The 21433-nt window shown below is 50.0% G+C and overlaps 1 protein-coding gene across 7 annotated transcripts in view; it reads left to right on the top strand.

The window, feature by feature from the left end:
* NFATC2 (nuclear factor of activated T cells 2) overlaps window positions 1-21433 on the top strand; it is a 156009-nt gene that overhangs the window by 25721 nt on the left and 108855 nt on the right. For 5 of the 7 annotated variants that reach the window (XM_059407237.1, XM_059407236.1, XM_059407233.1 and 2 more), the window contains exons 2-3: window positions 9391-10408; window positions 14536-14707. In XM_059407237.1, coding sequence (XP_059263220.1) covers window positions 9391-10408; window positions 14536-14707 — 1190 coding nt within the window. The remainder of the gene's footprint in view (window positions 1-9390; window positions 10409-14535; window positions 14708-21433) is intronic. The other 2 variants (XM_059407238.1, XM_059407239.1) reach the window with 1 other exon arrangement.

Below are 21433 nucleotides of genomic sequence, written 5' to 3'. Positions count from 1 at the left end.
TGAACACCAGCTCTGGCCCTGATTGTTTTGGGATTTGGGGTGAATCTCTGCACCCTTAAGCCTCCGTTTCTCTCTCTGTAACACGAAGGACTTGATGACACCCGCCTCCCGGTGCGGGGGGGCGTATGAGCTGCGGAGACGGAGGCAGCCGGCGCGAGGTAGACAGAGGACGGTCTCGAACTTCTTGAAACAGGAGGGGCCCTTGGAATGACTGCACCGCAAGAGGTGGGTCTTCCCACCCCAGTGCGAGGGTGGAGATGACGCCTGCTGTCTGCCCGCCGCCTGGGCCCTGCCGCCTCCATCCAAAAGCTGACCTCCAGGCCTGGTGGGCTGCGGATTCTGTCCGCTTCTCCATCCCTCTCCGAAAGGAGTGTGTGTCCGCCGGCGGGTGCGTGTGACTTCGCACACAGCCATGCCAGGAGCCCGTCTGTGAGGCCGATGGCTTGCAAACCGTCCTGGGTCTCGTGTCCCGGGCGCCCGGCCTCATGGCAGGCTGCCTGGGAAGCGGGACCGGGCCTTCTTTTCTGTCCTGTCTGGTGAAGGCAGACAGCTGTCTTCGCTGGGACACGGTCAGCAAAGAGCAGAGCGTTCAAGGTGGCTTTTTCCAGCGGTTCCACATGGGCGAGACAGGATGGTAAACTGCCTTGCTGCCCGTTCTGGAATTTCTGGACCTGACTTATCCGGATGGAATTTCTGGACCTGACTTATCCGGATGGAATTTCTGGACCTGACTTATCCGGATGGAATTTCTCACCTTTCATACCCTGCGTCTGGGTATGGCGTCTCCGAGGGACGAGTGCGACAGCCAGATTCCCCGTCATCACACACACACACACACACACACACACCTCACAGATGGGGAACCCAACGGCCGTTCTGTGGGTGCGCACGGTGGGGGCCGCAGGGACCTGGGGGGACCGGGCTTTGGGGAAAGTTCACTGAGCACTGAACTCAGTACTGGGGGCAAAGCTTGAGGTAGCTTCGCGAGGAAGGGCTTTGCTCTGGGTGGTGCGGCCCACCAGGCGCTCCTTGGGTGACCCCTCTCAGCCCCCAACGCACGGGGGCTTCTCCCCTCTCCTCCGGCCGCACTCTGTGGGGCCAGGCTGTGGCATCCTCGGTGCTGTCGTGCCAACAGACTGTGATGACTCAGACCCCAGGCCTGGGACTCGCACCACCTTGGGGCGTGAGCTCATCAGGCGGCGGGTCCACCACCTCAGACAGGGAACGGCCCGCAGCCCCAGGGCCTTGCTACCAGGCCGAGGGGCGTCTGGCTTCTGGGCTATGACCTGGCTCCTGCCTCCAGGTCCTTCAGGCCAGAAGGCACTGGTTCTCCTGGTGCCCTCCCCTCCCCCCAAGGACAGACCCTGCGGTGGTTCCCTACCGGGGGTTTCTATTTCGGTCATTCTATTCTGCTTCCTGAAAATTCCACCCCCTCCCCCTCACCCCCGGGGACACCCGGCCAAGTCGGAGGCGACGATGTTCTCCTGCTGTTCCTTTTTTTCAAGAGCGATCTGTTGGCTGGTGGGTTGGCACCGAAAGGCCGCCTCAGACTTGGCCGTGTGTCCCCGGGGGTGAGCAACAGGCCTGCGAGAGGCTCCAGGAGGAGAGGCGCTGGCAGAGACCACCGTGCGGCCTCAGTGGGATTTTAAAATAAATTGTTGACTCAATTCCGGGGCAAATGGAGGGACTGTGAATATTTCAGAAGAAAGGAATCTATGTCCTTAGCTGTCGGTTGCCTTCTGATGGAGCTCCCAGAGCAGATCTAACTTTTGAGGTACCTCATAATCCCAAGCTTGGGGTTAAGGGGTCACCGTCCAAGACATAGTCCCTTTCGTGAATAGCAAGCTAGAATGACGGTTAGGAGGTGAGGGCGGAGGAGCCAGACACCCCTTAGAAGCTGTGTGACCTCAGGAAAATTAGTCACCCTCTCTGAGCCGCATTTTCCCCAGTGGTAAAATGTGGAAACTATCACCTGCTTCACAGGGTTCTTAAGAGACAAACCTTTACTATGTACTCAGTGGTTCTTGGTATAAAGTAAGTGGTATAGACATGTTAGCTATCATCCGTTTTTATAATGGCGAGTAGCTTACCAAGTCACTCACACTTTAGTCAGATTTAGTTGATCAGCTCCCAGATGACCGAGGGGAAAGAGTAAAAGCATAAAATGGAAGGGGTATTGGAGGCCTTCTTGACATACTCCCCATATTTTTTGAAGGCTAGCTGAAAAAGTTTTCCCAAAGTACTGATTAATCCATCTTATTTTTATTTTTTATTTTTTTAAGATTTTATTTATTTACACGAGAGCGAGCGAGCGAGCGAGCATGGGCAAGGTGAGGGGCAGAGGGAGAAGCAGAACCCCTGCTGAGCAGGAGGCCCCCAACGTGGGGCCTGATCCCGAAACTCTGGACCTGAGCTGAAGGCGGACACCCAACTGACTGAGCCACCGGGGTGCCCCCAACTTATTTTTATAAACCATTCTTCCTTTTTTCTTTTAAGTAGGCCCTATGCCAAGGTGGTGCTCAAACTTAGGACCCCGAGATCAAGAGTCACATGCTCCACTGACTGAGCCAGCTGGGCTCCCCACCCTTCTTTCTTCTAATGCATTTGGAGGCACGGGGGCTAGTGTGTGTCATGCTGGCGAGTCGGGAAGTAAAGCAGCGGGAGCCCAGAAATGGCGAAGCTTGCATTTACAAAAGCTCTCTGCCAGTGACAGTAATAACGCCACCACCACCACCACCGACAGCACCACGCTGATAGATCTCATTCCTTCGGTGCTTATTCTGTGTGTTTCAAGCTCCATGTGGACTTGGTGCATTGTCACTGACCTCATCACCGTGAGGACTAAGGGTTCCTCTGGGCACACAGCCGAAGGATAGGGCAGTGGTGCCGGGGTCCCCTAACTCTGTGCTAGGTGAGACCTGGATCTCAGTGGGGGCACCTTGCTGACGTGGGGCCAGGGGTGGTCTCCCTGGCGATCTCATCCTGCAGTCTCCTTGACAGTGGTCAGAGGCCTCCCTACACATGCACAGGGCCCGGATACTGGGGGGAGCCCCCCGGAAAGCCGAGAAAGGGGAGAGTGCTGAGAATTGGGACTTCCAATGTCTGCTGCAGAAATAATGCACCTGCTGGGGCTGACAGTGGGCAGACGGCCCCTTGCCGAAGCATTTTGGGTTGGAGGGCCCGGATGAATGCTTCCATCCGTCTTGGGACCTCTGCTGTGTGCAGGCCCTGAGTGTGGCCCCAGGGCTGTGCAGCATAGAACGGGGGTTCTCAGCTGGTGTGGGGGTGTTCTGCCTGGCGGGAGACATTTGGCAATGTCTGGGGACATTTTTAGTTGTCAGGACAGGAGAAAGGTGGGGCTATTACTGACATTGAATGATTAGAATTCGGAGGTGCTGTTAACACCCCATAGCCTGAAATAAGAGTATTATCTCGCCCTGAATGCTGCTGGTTCCAAGGTTGAGACTCCCTGGCCTGGTGTTTGATGGTGCTCTTGGCCTGCCGGGGTTCAGGCGGTGGGACCTCAGGCAAGTCCATTCACCTTATTGTGTCTGTTTCCTTATCTGTAATGGGGGTACACAGAGCCCACCTCGTAGGTGGTTGTGAGCATGGAATAATTCACTGCATGCCTGGCATGTAAGTTCTCCAGCTGCTTTTGAGGTTTATGATTATTATTAATGAGGTATTTCGAGGTTTATTATTATTAATGATTTATGACCCCTATCTGCCTTCAGAAAGTTCAGGCTAGTAGGGCGACAGACAAGTAAGCTGTAATTGATAGACTTCATGACAGGATTCTGTAGGTTCTGTAGGATCTAGTCTAATCCAGACTAGGGAATCAAGGAGGGCCTTTAGGAGGAGGTGGCCCAAGTGTAATCTTGATCAACAAATAATGTCTGGCTAGAAGAGAGGATAAGAGGTTTGAAAGGGAGCTCCTGGCAAGGGGAACAGCAGGTACAAAGACATGGAGGCACAGAGGACATAGAACAGCAGCCACTGAGTCCCCTGTCATGGCTTCTACCTTCTTCCTCTCCCTGGGTACTGCTGCCTTACATAAGGGTTGGGCATCTCCCATGGCAGATGCGATTTTATGTGGCCCACTGAGGAGTACGTTGCATGTAACTGGTGCCATTTTTTTTTTTTTTTTGCAGTGCTACTTTGCTTTGAATGAGCCCAAGGTAGGGTCTCAGTTAGGTGCGGCTGTGTCTTTAACACCTTTCTTTCTAGCACTTACCATTCCCTTCCCCCCAGCTCCAGCCTCCGAAAAGGCAGGCTTACTGGGGTTGTGGAAATATTCTACATCTTTATTGTGGTTGTGGTTACAAGGGTGTATAACATTTGGCAAAACTCATCAAACTCTCCATAGTCAAAATCTGTATATGTAAGTTCTACCTCCATAAAAAGAGAGCATTCAGGGCCAGAAAACGGGTGGGCCTCCCGGTAGAGCCTTTGGCCAGCCACAGTGTCTTGAACCTTGAATTTAGTAACTTTTATTTTTATTGTGTTTTGAACCCTACCTTCTATTTATGGAGGTGACGCAGATTTTCCATTTGTGGTAGTGGTATAAATTTTCCTTTAAAAAAAAAATTAAAGTACTATGTGAGTGAATTTAAATATAGAAATATTAAATAAATAATATTAACCAGTGGTATAGGGGTATCACAAAGATCATGCAAATGGTAAAAAGAGTGAGGTTTTTGGGAACCCTCCTGAAAATCCAGTGGTTTTAGGATGAAACTCACGTTGCCCCGTGGCTCTGTGGGCATGGCCGTGACCCTGAGGGGCTGGCTGTGAGGGGGGCAGAATTACTGTGCAAGGAGGGCGAGCTGAGAATCCTAGCTGCTCACACAAGGGTGTTCACGATGAGCCCGGGATATTGACCGTCAGGCACCCAGAGGGCCGAGAACGGAACGAAGATAAATTACCTTCACATTCCCTGCTTGGTGTGAAACTTGCAGAATCTCGAGAGGAAAACGGGAACGGAAAACCCTCTGCTGCTTGGATTAATTAAAACCAGCGTAAATGCTCTGGATGCTTTTGCTGAGCAAACGGTCCTTTCTGTTTTGTGTGGCTGCCAGCGAGTGTGAGTGCTGTGTGTTTTCGTGGCTGAGTTTCAGCGACTGCTCACGTCAGGCCTGAGGGGGTGTTCCTGATGAGACACGATGCCGTTCATCTGATAAGGCCGGAATTTTTGCTAAGAGACTTTTTGTGGTTTGTTGGGCTGGTTCACAGGGTAGTGGATTATCAGAATGTTGTCGGACATGGATTTGATGTTGATCTCTCGCTAGACTAAAAATCTGCCCTCTGTTAACCTGCCGGGAAGGTGTGCGTGTGTGCGTGTGCATGTGCGTGTGTGTGTGCATGCACACATTGATACAAGTTGTGATCCACTGCCTCTTGGTAAGAACTCAAGACCCTACACACCGCAGCTACAAAAACCAAAAGATTTCACAGCTGGAAGTAACCAAGGAAACCGATCTAGTCTAGTGCTGTCCTGTGAATGGGAAGGTTGAGACATAGAGCCGGTGAGGGACTTTTCCAAGGTCACAAAGCTAGTTAGTGGCACGGTAGGACTAGATCTCCATTTCCTGCTTCTGTTTATCCTGTATATCCTGTCATGTCACCTCTGTGCCCTGCCACCTTTAAAATAAAATAAAAACATGTTTCTTTGGGGAATTGTATTTCTTTTCTCAAGGTCATACAGAAATCAGTCTCCTTTCTGCCATGCCTCTGGGGCCCGATTACTTAGTTCCCCTCCCCGGAGGAAGTCACTGTTACCTGTAGCTTCTAGAGGCAGCCTGTGTAGGCAGCAGCTGTGTGTGTCTGTGTGTGTGTCCCTGTGCACACATTCTTTTAGCCTCTGTTTTTATGCTGTGTGTGCTGTATCTGTATGTACCTTGCTTTTCTCCTTTGACTGTATCTTGTGGTCATTCCAGATCAATGCAGAAAGAACTTTTCCAACCCTTTTCTAGCGGTGCTGTATCCCATTGTGTGAATAAACAAGAATTCAACCCACCCCCAACTGACGGACCTTAGGATGTTTCCAGTCTTTCTGGAATACAAACAGGGCAGTATTTTTTTTTTTTAAGATTTTATTTATTTGAGAGAGAGTGAGGGAGCAAGCATGAGCAGGAGAAGGGGTAAAGGAAGAGGGAGAACTCAGACTCGCCTCTGAGCAGGGAGCCTGATGCGGGGCTTGATCCCAGGTCCCTGAGATTACCACCTGAGCCAGAGGCAGATGCTTAACTGACTGAGCCATCCAGGTGTCCCCCAAACAGGCCACTATTAACTAATCTATGCATACTTCATTTTGCACATAAGAGGGTTTAGCTGCAGGATAAATTTCTAAGGCAAGATCGTTTGGTTCTAAAGATATGTATGTTGGAATTTTGATAGATTATTACCAAATTACTCTCTGGAGGTTATATCTTTCTTCCTTTTGATTTGGATATTAGCATCTTTGAGTAGCAGTTTAAATATTTCATATAGACTTTCGTGAACTCACGTTTAAAAAATTCATTCAGCCAGGGGCATCCGGGTGGCTCAGTGGGTTGGGCGACCGCCTTCAGCTCAGGTCATGATCCTGGAGTCCTGGGATCAAGTCCCACATTAGATTCCCAGCTCCATGGGGAGTCTGCTTCTCTCTCTAACCTCCCTTCTAATGCTCTGTCACTCTGTCCCTCTCTCAAATAAATAAGTAAAATTAAATAAAAAAAAATTCATTCAGCCAACCAACACATATGGGTCCTGTCCCAGTGCTAGGAATACATTAGGTGGTAAAAGAGTCCTCATAGAATTTGCTGTTGGTAGGGGTGAAGCTGGAGGCTGGGAGAGAGGCAGGCAATAAACAGCTAACTTCAGAATTATTTAATTGGGATTTGGGGAAGTGTATGGAGCAGAACAGAGAAGCATGAGTGGGCTCTGACCTAGCCATGGAGACCAGGGAGCCTTCCCCAGCACATGGCATTTCAGCTGGAAGGAATGAGTAGCTTTAGCTATGTAGAGAAGGGGCCTGGGTGTGGTGGTGGTGGCAGGGAGGACCTGTTGTGGCAGAGGGAACAGCTGTTGTGGCAAAGGGAACAGCAAGTGCAAAGGTCCTGAGGCAGAAAGGTGGTAGGTGCTTTATAAGAACAGAAAGACAGCCAGTTTGGTTGGAGTCCTGAGAGAGAAGTGGGAGAGCAGAGCAAGTTGAGGCCAGAGGTAGCAGGCAGGGCTTGGCCAGGCTGGCCTAGTTGAGGTTGTTTATCTTTACCCTAAGAGCTGTGGGAAGCCATTTCTGGGCTCTCCCCAGGGGTGGGGACACCATCTGGACCCCATGAGATCAGCACAGCTAAACCAGGCAGCATTTAGTCCAGGATGGTCCAAAAAGGGCACCAGGAGGTTGAGGATCACCTGCGCAGGCACCTTGGCTCCCCAAGGCAAGGGTAACTTTAGGAAGAGACCCCATTTCAGGCTTGATGGACCTTGGGCATGCTTCTTCTGCTGTTTGCCCAGTCACTCAGCAAATGTTTATGGACAGCCTGTGCTAGGTGCCTAGCACAGTGCCGAACCTCAGCAGATAATGGCTCCAAGTCTGGTGTAGCCTACATAGTCTAGTGTGCTGGTTGCCAGCTTCCGTAAAGGGCCAGATAACTGATATTTTAGGTTTTGTGGGCCATAGAGTATCTGTCGTAATGATCAACTCTACTGTTGTAGTGCAGATCCAAGCCATAGACCATATGTAAACAGATAGGTACATGGGTGCATTCCAATAAAACTTTATTTAGAAACACAGTCTGTGGGCCAGATCTGGCCCAGGAGCTGCCGCTTGCCTGCCCCATATCTATGGGCGTGAGAGTCCCTTTACAGATCATACCTGACATGGTGTGAGCTGGTTAACGGGTTAGCAGAGGAAAGATGGCAGGGGTAAAGAGTGGAGAGTGAATAGATACAGGAAGAAGTTAAGGGAAGCAGCCATGAGAAGATCTCGGCGGGTAGAGTTTCCAGCAGAATGAACAGCACTCGAGAGCTTTAAGGTGGGAGCTACTTAAAGAACAGCGAAGGGGTTAGCGGGGCTGTTGGTGAGTCAGGGTGAGGTACGAGTGGCCGGGTGGGCCCCGGCTCAGGGACAAGTGTGTTAAGGATTTCAGATTACATCGGGGGAAGCTTTGAAATGCCTGGGGGCGTTTCAAGAGGCTGCTGCGGGGTGAACAGACTGGAGGGGCGAAGGTAGAGTGGGGAGCCCAGGGAGGAGGTGCCTAGAGTCCAGGTGAGAGAGGATGGCTGGCAGCTTAGGGCTGGAGCATTGTGGAGAGGGAGATGGGTGTGCCTGTGGCTTATGTTTTGACAGGAGAGCCATCAGGATTCGCTATGGATTGGACAGAAGGCATGTGAGAGAGAGGAGTCCGGCTGACCCAAGCCCTGGCAGGGAGGGTGGAGGGGCCTCTGCTGAGTGGGGGAGCTTGATGCGGGTCAGGGTGGCCGGGAGGAACAGCGCCTTCCTTCACTCGGTCTGCTCTCAGATGTGGGTCCTTTCGCAGTGGCAGCAGAACGCTGCTACTAGAGAAAAATGAGATCCTTCTGGACTATTTTTAATAGCTTGGGAGACTCTAGAGTCATGGCTCTGCCTTTTGAGGGCAAGGGGCTAGTCTGTGGGATTTCTCATCCTGCAAATTTGGGTGAATCTCTTCCCCTCCCTGGGCCCCAGCTTCCCCATCTATAAAATGGCACAAGTTGAGACATGATGCAGAAGCCCTCATTCTAAACTAAGCCAGTAGGTACACTGGAGCGTGAAGGGCTGGGATTTGAACCCAGAGCCCCTCGGACTCCAGAGCTGTGTGGTCTCCCCCTCCATCCCGTGGCTGTGTCACACATGCAGAATGACGAGATAAGCCTAGGTGTGTGGCTTCTAAACCGTGGTTTGTGACCCACTGGTGGGCCAGAAGTCTGTTGAATGAGTTACGACCAGCATTTAAGCCAAATAACCCCATCTGAGAGGAAAGATAAGAGTGCACTGTATGTAGCAGGGTAAGTATTGTTTCGCGAAGCTTTCGTTTCAGTCTCCAGTACATACGATGTGACCTGAGTTGTGAAATACGGTGCATCTCTGCCAGGGGTTCCACGGAACCACACGTTGGGAGACCACGGGCCCAGGGCATCCTGCACGACTCAGACGAGCTGTGCTCTGTGCACCTGCGCCAAAACCTTGCCTTCCTCTTCAAGGAACCTGGGATGAAATGGCCTCCCTTTCCTCCGCTGAGGGGAGGAAGCTCCAGCTTGGGGTTTGGTGTGGCGGGGATTAGAACGAACAAAAACAAAAAAGCAGGAGACGAAACCCAGCCTGTGATTGCTCTGCACGGGAATTCTGTTTTAGAGGCTTAAAAAGACCCCCCTCCCCCCTTCTCTTTCCAGAAGAACCGAATGCACATAAGGTCGCCAGCCCACCCTCCAGACTCGCATACCCCGATGAAGTCCTGGACTATGGCCTCAAGCCATACAGCCCCCTCCCCAGTCTCCCTGGCGAACCCCCCGGCGGATTCGGAGAGCCGGATAGGGTAGGGCCGCAGAACTTTCTGAGCCCGGCGGCCAAGCCAGCGGGGGCCTCGGGCCTGAGCCCTCGGATCGAGATCACTCCATCTCACGAACTGATGCAGGCAGGGGGCCCCCTCCGCGGCAGAGACACTGGCCTGCTGGGGGAGCAACCGCCCCTGGCCGGCGTGGCCGCCAGCCCGCGGTTCACCCTGCCCGTGCCCGGCTTCGAGGGCTACCGCGAGCCGCTTTGCTTGAGCCCCGCTAGCAGCGGCTCCTCTGCGAGCTTCATTTCCGACACCTTCTCCCCCTACACCTCGCCCTGCGTCTCGCCCAATAACGGCGGGCCCGACGACCTGTGTCCGCAGTTTCAACACATCCCTGCTCATTATTCCCCCAGAACCTCGCCAATAATGTCACCTCGAACCAGCCTCGCTGAGGACAGCTGCCTGGGCCGCCACTCGCCCGTGCCCCGTCCGGCCTCCCGCTCCTCGTCGCCTGGTGCCAAGCGGAGGCATTCGTGTGCCGGGGCCTTGGTTGCCCCGCTGCCCGGAGCCTCACCCCAGCGCTCCCGGAGCCCCTCGCCGCAGCCCCGGGACGACGGCGCCCCCGCTGGGTACCCCCCCACGGCTGGCTCTGCCGTCCTCATGGATGCCCTGAACAGCCTCGCCGCGGACTCGCCTTGTGGCATCCCCCCCAAGATGTGGAAGACGAGCCCCGACCCTTCGCCGGTGTCCGCCGCCGCCCCGCCCAAGGCCGGCCTGCCCCGCCACATCTACCCGGCCGTGGAGTTCCTGGGGCCCTGCGAGCAGGAGGAGGGGAGGAGCGCGGCCCCCGAGTCCATCTTGCTGGTGCCGCCCACCTGGCCCAAGCAGCTGGTGCCTGCCATTCCCATCTGCAGGTGAGCCGGCTCGGGAGACGGTCTGGTCCGCGGGTTACTTCCGGGGGGCTTTTTCTGGGTCGGGGGCATGTGGTTTAGAGGCCTCTAGACAGGGTTCAGGTCCTGGCTCTGCGCTTACTGCCTGTGGGATCTTGGCAAGGAAGTTCAATTCTCTGAGCTGTGGTTTCCTCATCTGGAAGAGAGACCTTCGGGTACCCAGGGAGGTACAGGCACCTAACTCACCAGGCGGTGGGCACGGGGATGCCTGCCATGGCTCAGAGGGCACCTGGCTGGCTCGTGTATTCCCCAAACGGGTGTTTTCCAGATACCTGCTCTGGGCCAGGCAGCCACCGTTATAGGGGCTGAGAAGCCCGCGGTGAAAAAAATGGGCAGAGGGGCACCTGGGTGGCTCAGTGGGTTAAAGCCTCTGCCTTCGGCTCAGGTCGTGATCCTAGGGTCCTGGGATCGAGCCCCACGTTGGGCTCTCTGCTTGGCAGGGAGCCTGCTTCCTCCTTCTCTCTCTCTGCCTGCCTCTCTGCCTACTTGTAATCTCTGTCTGTCAAATAAATAAAATCTTTAAAAAAAAAAAAATGGGCAGAAATTTCTGTCTTCAGAGAGCTGACATTCTGGGAAGCACAGAGCCAGCCTTCATGTGTGGAATTTATTGTCCTCTTATAAGAGGCCTTGCTGTTTGTGGGTACCGGCTCTGTGCCCCAGGACTGCAGTCAGCGCTCTGGACCTCCTACAAAAAGAAAGTGGGAGCCATAATCCTCAAGGAGTTTCAAATAGCGGTACACGGAGGAGATGCAGATAGATGGCGGCACCAGAGCCTCAGGGTCTGTCCAGACTGGATTTGAGTCCTGGTTCTGCCACTCACCGGCTGTGTGGTCATGGGCATGTCTGGTGCTGCCCTCCTTGCTGTGCCCACAGCAGGCATCACTAATCATGCAGAGCCTCTTTTTCATTGAGCACCTTATCGATGCCGTTCCCAGGGCAGGCATTGCTAATGAATCAGGAACTCCCTTTCTCACTGAGCACCATACTAAACCTTAGCTCATTCCCTATGAGATGAGGATAATAATAGTCTCCCATCAGCATGGTTTTTTTGGTTTTTGTTTTTTTTGCAAGGATTGGGTGAGAGGATATATATCAAGTCCTTGGCATGGAGCCTGCACTAAGGAAGAGTGCAGAGAAAGGGGCAGCCGTTATCTGGTGAGGCGAGTGGACACGCCGAGGCTTGCCCAGCTAGTTAATGACTGCATTGAAAAATGAAGACCCTCGGGTTCTCAACTCTTTGTTCTCTCTGCTACAGATTATCTCCAGAATGTGATTCATATAATGATTGAGACTGGGGAAGAACATTGATATAAAATCAGATCATGCGGGACGCCTGGGTGGCTCAGTTGGTTAAGCAGCTGCCTTCGGCTCAGGTCATGATCCCAGCGTCCTGGGATCAAGTCCCACATCGGGCTCCTTGCTCGGCAGGGAGCCTGCTTCTCCCTCTGCCTCTGCCTGCCATTCTGTCTGCCTGTGCTCACTCTCTCCCCCTCTCTCTCTGATAAATAAATAAAAAAAAATATAAAAAAAAATCAGATCATGCTGCATTTTTCTGTTTATAAGGACTTTATCATTTCTCCTTCCATCTCCATTCTGTGGCTGGATCCAAATGGTTCTGAATGCTGTAAGAATTTTCTCTAAGATCAAGAGGATAGGGTGTTCAGGAAGGTCTCCTGATAGTATTTGTCTCAGGGTATGCAGAGCAGGGCTGAAATTCACATGCAGCATTTTACATTGGCTCTGATGGTCTAATTCTTAAGATTGTATCATGGTCATCAAAGACTTATTCTGGAACCAAGGAAAATTTGAAGTTGATACTTAGAGATATCCCACTGGATCTTCTACTCCTGGATATTTTTTTTCCTTGATACTTCAAAAGATAATGCAGGGGTGAAGTGATCTTTTATGAACTTCAATTTGTACACTTAAAAAAGCATAACTTGCCTACATAATGAGAGTACAGGTATTTGACACACCTGGCACCTTAGCTGCAGGCAGAAGCAGAAGGCATGTTGCCTCTGAAATTAAGGTGGACACCAGACTTCAGGGTAAGGGGGTGCTTCAGGCAGGTAACATCAGGAGGCAGCTAGTTACAAAGAGGAGCTGGAGATCTGCTTGCAGAGTGAGAATGTAAGTTTAAATTGGATTGTATATTCACGTTGAGCTCCAGCACTGATGGAGTTTATGGGGCGCCACCCCCCCCACATCTCCCCTTGGTACTGCTGTGATGGAGAAGGGATGGAATTGGTTTCACTGCAAATGCTGAACTAAGTCCGGATGATAATGTCAACTTTTAACAGCTCAGGGCTTAGTGGCAAAGAAGATGCTGATGGGATTAATGATTGGTGCCCTGTGTGCAAAATCAGGACACAGTGACACAAATCCATGTATTTGCAACTTTAAAGCTACTTTGACTTTTTTTTTGGAAGATTTTATTTATTTGAGAGAGAGTGTATGAGAGAGAGAGAGCATAAGGGAGGTGCGAGGGGGAAGCAGACTCCGCATGGAACAGGGAGCCTGACTCAGGGCTCAGTCCTGGGCCTCCTGGATCATGACCTGAGCCAAAGGCAGTTGCTTAACCAGCTGAGCCACCCACGTGGCCCTGAAACTACTTTAAATATACGGGGCTTCTTTGAAATAAAACTGTTTGCTCATTCATTCATTCATTCATGTTTCCCTCCATCCAGCCATCTACCCACCCACTGAATAGTCACTGAGAACCTATTAAATGTCAGATATGCTCTAGAGTCATTCTATAAGTGAGAGATTTTCTTGGCCCTATTTTAAATAAATTAATAAGATAAGAGGTAGTGTAGAGATATGCATGGAGCACTGGACCAAGAATCAAGACACGTAAGTTGCCACCTTGGCATGTCTTGCTTTGTGATCTTAAGGAAATTTCTGTGTTCTCTGACGCTCTGAAGGGATGGTCCAGATAGATCATTAAGGCCTCAATCAGTTCTTAAATGACATCATTTTTACCATATATCAAGTGCCCATTGAGTGGGCTGCGTAGGTTTAAGATTCTATAGGAAAATAAAACAATGCATATCATTACAACTTCAGATGTAAAGGCATCTATCTATCTATCTATCTATCTATCTATATCTAATACCATAACCATAAGTTAATTAGATTGTCTATGGGAGATAACTATTTATTTGAAATATGCACTGTATATAAGGAAACATAATTATAACATAATTATAACCTAATTATAATTATAACCTAATATTTATTTATTGAGGAGATATTGCGCTAAGGTCTTCATATGATCTCAGTATCCCCATTTCTCAGTCAAGGAAACTAAGGCCTAGGGAGGTAGAGTCAGGCATTTGCCCAAAGTAGTTAGAGGTGGATCTTGGAATTGAACTTGGGTGGGCGACTCCAGTCATGTTTTTGACCTTTACTCTTCCTTTAAATTTAGGGGTCTCTAAATTTAGCCACCTCTCTGGTTAGATGTTCTATACTTGCCCTGATAAGCAATGGCTGTAACTGGAAATGATCTCTCCCTAGAATTTGCTATTAATTAAAAGCATCAGACTTGGAAATAAGAGCCAAAATAACCCTCAGGTGCCATCTGGTCCATTTGTTATGTTATTATAAGACACTGAAGGTAAATGAGGTGAGGTTACTTGCCTAAAGTAACATGGCACATTCATGACACGCGTGGGTCCCTGATTTCCACTTCAGTGTATTTTCTTGCACACTTGTTCCTTTGGAAAGGGAGAACATTCTGGGAAAAAGGTGATTTTTAGAGGTAGGAGGTGGTACTCTTTAAATTCCCAGAGGAAAAGAAGTTGTAGTAATTAAAAATACTCTAGAACTCACATGTCCTGAAGTTAGCTTCCTAAATGGAGATGTCCGTCACACGGTTGTCATCAAAGATGGAAGAGAAAAACCAAGAAAAAGATCTCTACTTTGTGAAGAGTCCGACCTATCCTGAGAAATACGTGCTTTCCAACAGCCAGTATTTTACTCATACACCCACTGGACATGAGTTTTCAGAAAAGGGACCATTTACTTTTATTGTACAGGTTGGCTGGTTCTGATTTCTTGGACACATGACTGACGCTTGTTTCCTTCTTCAGCATCCCAGTGACTGCATCTCTCCCTCCGCTTGAGTGGCCGCTCTCCCACCAGTCGGGCTCCTATGAGCTGCGGATAGAGGTGCAGCCCAAGCCACATCACCGTGCCCACTATGAGACCGAAGGCAGCCGAGGGGCTGTCAAAGCTCCAACTGGTGGCCACCCGGTTGTTCAGGTATGAGTTTGAATTCTTTTCCTTTTCTGTGTCCTTCATTTACCAGTAGGTGGGCTACTTTTGCTCAGCCACTGCCTCTTGCTTGTTGGGTTGTGGTGTGTGTCTCAGCCTCCTACTTGTCTGATGGATGAGAACATTCGAGGTGGAATTAGTGTCCAAGGCTGGCCCAGTTACTCAGAGGACAGAGAAGAAAGTCTTCCTGAGCTGGATAAGGAAGGAAATAGCTCAAGCTACTTCTTCCCTTCTCTTTCTGATGGAAAAATTGCTAGATTTTGCAGAGGTTTGTGTCTTGGCAGAGGGTTTTTGAAGTCATTATTTTGTGGTTAAATTTCAGATGCATGTCCACTGAGGAAATTCCATACACTCTTGTAAAATATAGAAAACTAAAATTTAGAAAATTAAAATTACACATAAAATAACTATTCTTAGCATTTTGTATATTTCTTGTTGCCTTTTGTTCTATTCACAAACATGGCAATGTATATATAAATTTTTTTAAAGATTTTATTTATTTGTCAGAGAGAGCCAGCAAAGCAGGGGAGTGGCAGGCAGAGCAGGCAAGGGAGAAGCAGGCTCCCTGCTGAGCAGGGAGCCCATTGTGGGGCCAAATCCCAGGACCCTGGGATTGTGACCTGAGCCGAAGGCATTTGTTTGACTGAGCTACTCAGGTGTCCCAGCAATGTCTATTAATGTATATTTATATGCTTGATGTTACAGTAGTTGGCACTCTGATATTTTTTTAAATTATACCATGAGCATTTCCTTCTGTTTTTTCTTAATCATTATCTTTTATGTCTGTGGCTTTTGATTTAACCTCAGACTTTTTTTTTTTTTCAAAATAATAGAGACGTGTGCATTTTTCTGCAAAATAATTTAAGCTGAAATGATCTTTCGTAATTGTGTAATCTGTTCAACTGAGATTGCTGATTGGTGTTCAGCCACCGCTCGAGCAAGCAGAACCTTCAGGACCTATCAGTTTACCTCTTACTTGTATTTGCCTTAAAGTGGATGTATTCTATGATAAGAATTCTATGATGCGTTTAGAACCCTCTAGAGAGGTTAACAATGCAGATTCCTCAGCATCCCCTGAAACAAAAAACACAAATCCCCCAACCCTGAGATCTCCACAGAGGCTTTCGGTGTATGCACGTGGTTAAGGACTTCTGTGAAAATATCAGGAACTTAGAAATCCTGACCAGTTTGCTTTTTCTAGAGCCACCATCATAGCTATTTTGGTATTTGTGTCTCTTCCTTGATTCTTTTCCTTGACCAGGAGCCGCATTTTGTCCTTTCTTTGCATGCCTCGTAATTATCGATTATCTCCTGAGGTTGAGAGGACCATCCACGGACTGGACATTATCGAGGCTGGATTTTGTTATCTTCTGCTGAAGGCAGATCAGTAACAAGCTGATCACTGAACTTGTGTGACGCTTGGTTTTAGACTCTGTGAGGGCTGCTTTCGGGAAGCCTTTCTCGAAGGCTTACCCTTATTTCTAAGGCACAACCTTTTTGGATGTTTGGTGGGGTGGGGGTGTGAGTCCATGCCAGTGGTATAGAAGCTGTCCTCGGGTGGAGAGCTGGAGCGAACGTGGGCTCACCTCCTGTGTTTCCTTTTCCTCAGTGGCCACAGTCATGTGCTGCCCGCTGTCTAACGCCTGACAGAAGTTGACTTACATGTGTTTGTCCTGACTTACTGGTTGTTGACGGTGGGAGGGCTGGTCTGATACCGTTTACTTTGTCATGCATGAAAATTGCGTTTTTTGGGAAAGGAAGTCTTTATATCCTTCCTGATCTAGGATTATCAATTCTAGGCTGGGGACTTCCAGCTCGGAAGGTGGCGTTAGTCTGTGGGTTGGAGTTAAAGCCTTTGGTAGCAATAGAGAAACTCACTTAAGGTAGATTAGAAGGGGGGATTCGGGGCTTGTCTGAGGAGGCTACTGTTGCAAAACCAGGCCAGGAGACTTGGGAAGAAGCTGGACTTGAGAATGGCCCCAAATGTGCTTCTTTGTTCTGTCAACTCATTCCACAAGTGGATTCATTCTACCGGGGTTTGTCGAGCACCTTCTTTCCACCATACACTGTGCTTGATATTAAAATACAATGAAGAATAAGAGAGAAGTCACGGTCTGTTTCTTCATGGTTCATGGAGCTCACGGTCTAGGAGGGACAGTGTCATTGACTAAAGGGTCAGAACTGGAGCAGGAAGCCAGAGGGAGGGGGAGAGAGCTGGCAGGGCCTGGGTAGCCAAGGGGGATGGAGAGTTTGGCTTCATCCTGAGACAGGAGAAGCAGGAAAGAAACATGATCTGATTTAGGCTTTGATAAGACCCAGCTCTGATTGTTCCACTGGAGTAGGAGCTGAATGAGGAGAGAGTCAGCAGGCTCGGTCCATGGTCTCTGTCGTTATCTCCATTCTCTGATCACTCATCGAAGGTGGGCTGAGCGCTGCTGTGTTGCAGGCACGGTTCTAGACTCTGGGATATGTTATGAGCAAACCAGTGAGAGAGCCTCAGCCTCATGGGCTTACAGTTGAGCAAAATGGAAACCGTAGCCATTGACATTCAGCATGCTTTACTGTGTGCCAGACCCTCTTCAGAGTGCTGTATGTGTTCATTTATTCAATTCCCAAAGGGCCCCAAGGAAGCAGGTTACAATTAGGTCAAAGAGATGTCAAGGCACTTGTTCAGTGTCCTAGCTGTCAAGGGGGCCTGGGGTTTGGTCCCCTGGGGCTGGTTCTACCCGCTACACGATGTTACTGATTTTTCACGTCCCTCTGCAGACCATCTCTCCTTGACTCCACACTCTTACCAGGCTCAGAAAGCCTGGGAGAAAATTGCCCACACCTCCTGCCTATCAATTTTATGTGCTGTCCCTGCACCGGCTCACTGGGGCCAAAATTGTGATTTCTCAGGGAGACTGTAATTGGCCCTGGTTGGGAAGATCTTCTGGTCCAGTTGGTATAGCCAGAGAGGTCAGACCATGTGCAGTGCTAGGCTCTGCTCCCCCTTTCATCTAGGGCCTGGGCCATGGAAAGTTCCAGAGAAGGGAATGGGTGGGATGTACTGAACTGTGCTTGACGCTCATGCCCCTCCTTCTGACAGCCCCCAAGGATCCCTCCCTCTTCGTGCTTGTAACTTTGAAAACCCAGTGGCTCACTGAAAAGTTTGTAGCCACTTTCTCTAAAGATACAAAGTAAAGTATTAAAAAAAAAATCATTTGAATAGATTATGTTCTCTTCAAAATGCAATGTGCTAACCACTGATTTTTAGCACAGTAAATCAGTTTTTAGAAATCTTCTTTGAAAAATGAAGTGAAGAGGGGACTTAAAACCCCTTTCGAAATCTGGAGGGTTGCCCTTTGGTTCCCAGAAGAGTAGTGAAGCCCTGTTTTGTACCTTGCCTAGATGCCTCTGCCGGTTTCTCTCTTGATCTGTCTCTATCTCTACATCTGTTTCTATTTCTGTACTCTACCACGGCTCCTTCCCCCCCTCAATGATTGGTCCCCACCCTTTTCTTTTTTATTTACCACACTATAAAACTTTATTTTTTTTTTTACATACCTCGTGGTTTTATGCTCCTCTTTAGATGAAAATAAAATGAGTACAAGATCATTTCATTCTTTCTTTACATATAAAATTAAAAACCTTAAATGTGGGCCACATTTAGCTGGTTTTGTTTTGTTTTTGAATGTCCCTTGGCCTTGGAGGAAAGTTGGCTCCAAACCTTAAATGCTTTCAGATCTCCTGACTCCTTCACTTGGCAGATACTTTGTTGAGGACCTACTGTGTGCCAGGCACTGTGCTCGGTGCTGATGATACCGTGATGGGGGAGAGGACTACAGTTTCTGCCCTGGGGGAGCCCAGGGGCCGCTCGAGGTACCCAGTCGACCAGAATGGTTTGGTGCGACCATTGCTGAGATGTGGGTGAGTCTGGGAGGCAGGGGAGGGCAATCTGGAATGACACCTGGACTCTAGGACAAGACACGATGACTGATGAGGAGGCCAGCTGTTGGATTTACAATGGGGGGCGGGTAACTACTTCACAAAACCAAGCATGCCAGGAGAGTACTTGGACCACCTGCTGTAGAAAGGGGTCTTGCTGAGGATGTGGACTTACCAGCTGGGACCTAGAGCAAGTGACAGAGCCAGCAAGGAGAGGAGTGATGCCCTCCCTGTCTCTGTTTCTCTAGCTCTCTGGGTGGGAGTGGGCGAACGTTCCTTGCACAGGGTATGGTGTGTGCAGAAGTCCTGAGGCAGGGAGGAACTTGGTGTGTCTGATTTGCTGAAGGAGGGCCAGTGTCACTTGAGTTTAGCTTGGGGGTGAGGGGTTGGCAGGACCACGCTGTGCGGGACACAAAAGCCAAGGGGAGGAGCTTGGGTTTTATTCCAGGGAAGGGAAAGGGAGTGACAGATTTTGAGTAGAGGAGGAAAGTGATTCTGATTTACTATTTCTACGATCATTTGGGCTTCTTTCTAGGGAGTGGGTTAGAAGGGGTAAGGGAGGAAGCAGGGTGATGAATTTGATGGGCTGGGGGAGGTGCCAGGTACAGCTGCTGCGGACGAGGCGGCAGTGGGAGGAGAAGAGCAGGGAGGGACTCTATGATGTGAGCTTCGGGACCCCGTGCTGGCCTCCACATGGTAGTGGAAGGGCACCTGGCTCAGGATGGTGTCACGGGCCATGTGGGGAGACTGGGGGAAAGGATCATTTTCTTAAGGGCAGATGATGGCTTCAGTTCGGGGTGTAGGAAGTTGGAAAGGCTTGTGAGGTATCCAAGTAAAGATGCCAGCAGGCAGTTGGACTTAGGAGCCAGGAGCTCAGAAGCAAAGTATGGGCTTTCTACCTCTCAGGCCTGTGGAATGCCACAGAATCACGTGTGCCGTCCCTAGAAGTCTTAGCACAAATCCACTTGGAAGGGGTTATTTCCTACACCCTAATAAGAACCTGCACCCTCCAGAAGTGATGAACTAAAGAGAGAATCTAAGAAGATATTGGAGAAACAAGGTCACAAACTGACAAGCTGGTGGAGGCCAGACAGTGAAAAGAAATGGCCGAATTGGCCAAAGGTCAGGAAGCACTTAGGGAGTGGTGGGGAGTAGGGCATGGCAGAGTGTGTGCCTCTTCTCCAGCAGGCAGCCACTGTTCAGTCCCCCTTGGTTGTACCACGTGGGAATGTGGGTCCAGCATCGCCGGGTTCTAGAGGTTTTCTTCAGGAGAAGCCAGGAATCTGAATATTCATGTGAAATTTCTGGTTCTTAAGTGTTGACCCCTAAATCCACCTCTGGGTTCAATTCGGCTCCAGGCAAATATCCTCCAGTTCATATCGTCTGGGGGTAACTAAGGTCTGTGCTACTTGAAGCTTTATCAAATAGAAAGGGAGATAAGAGAGAGGCTATATTTATACGATTTCTAAGAATTGTCTGGTTGGGCCTGTGAGCAGCCAGGCCCACGTTGTTTGTTTTATAAAACCTTTAAATCCCATTGAAATAGAACAAGCTTATAGTTCTTCCCCAGGAGCCAAGGAGTCTTAATTCCCTGGCCTGACTTTGATCGGTAAGGAGCAGATGGGAAAGGGAACCGCTTGACTCGCCTTCAAAGAGCCACGTGCCCTGTGGCAGAACCCAGTCATCACTTCCTCATTCTGGTTCAAGGGAAGATGCCGGGGATCTTGCGTTGGACCAGACGTCCATGCCCAGGCTGCTTTGCAAAGCTGGGCTTTAAGCATTTCCACAGCTCTTCAGCTACGGAATCTCCTCATACTCCCAGCTGGCTTTGGGCTCCTAATGCCATTGTCGTGGGATGCTTTCCCTGTCTGCTTCCAGACCCTGGAAGCATATTCCTGCCTAGAAATTTCCTAGTAGAGGACACTTTCCTTATCCATCACCTTCTTTATCCATCCTGGTGCTCTCAAAACACATTCTTCTTGCCCCTCTCTAGGACTGGTTTTCAGCGGAAAGAATGCTCAGAAAGGCAGCCTTTCAGTTAGACAGGGACCAAAATGAGAATCCGTAACCATAGTACACACCTCCGAAGACAATTCCTTCCAACAGATGTTCAGACATATGGAAAAAACAGAGCTAGTTCCTTCGGAGAAATTCCTTACAGATGCAGAAACCTGATCTACGTTTCACGCCAGGTAAGAGTGGCAAGCTTGTGGCAAGCTTCGCAGGACGGGGAGCCAGAGGCCGGGGGCGCACCCCGGCCTCCCTCCTCCCCGCCATGTCCCCTCCTGGCCACCCCGCCCCCATCCAAAGGAGTCTGGTTAAGTCTCCAAGCGTTCATCTCCCCAGAACGGACTGAGAGGCTGTGATCTTCATCCTGTTGGATTTTAGCCTCCGTCCTCTTTGCAACTCACTTTCACTTAAATCTCGGAAAGGGCAGAGAGAAGCCTGGCAGAGTTTTCCCCTTCCCAGGCGAAGCCGCAGTCATGACATTGAGCAGCGCACCTTTGGCAATGGGCTGCACATATCCGCTTCCATTTGACTAACCAAATGTGGTGCTCAGGGAGGCTCCCGCCCAACCCTCTCTGCTCCTTAGTCGCGAAACATGAAGCAGGTCCTGCAGATGCTGATGTGTCCAGGAGCTGCCGTGTTGGCTTCTCCAGAGGGAAAGCACAGAGGGGTGGCTCGAGCTTCCGAGGAGGAGACTGTGTTCCGAGATCCCCAGAGGTCCCTCTGCTCCTTCATCCCTTCCTCTGAAATTTACCAAGCCCCTTCTCTGTGCCAGGCACC

This window comes from Mustela nigripes, chromosome 7 (genome assembly GCF_022355385.1).
Source record: "Mustela nigripes isolate SB6536 chromosome 7, MUSNIG.SB6536, whole genome shotgun sequence".
Lineage (NCBI taxonomy): Eukaryota > Metazoa > Chordata > Mammalia > Carnivora > Mustelidae > Mustela > Mustela nigripes.
The sequence above is the reverse complement of the archived record's forward strand: the minus strand, read 5'-3'. Positions and strand labels throughout refer to the sequence as shown.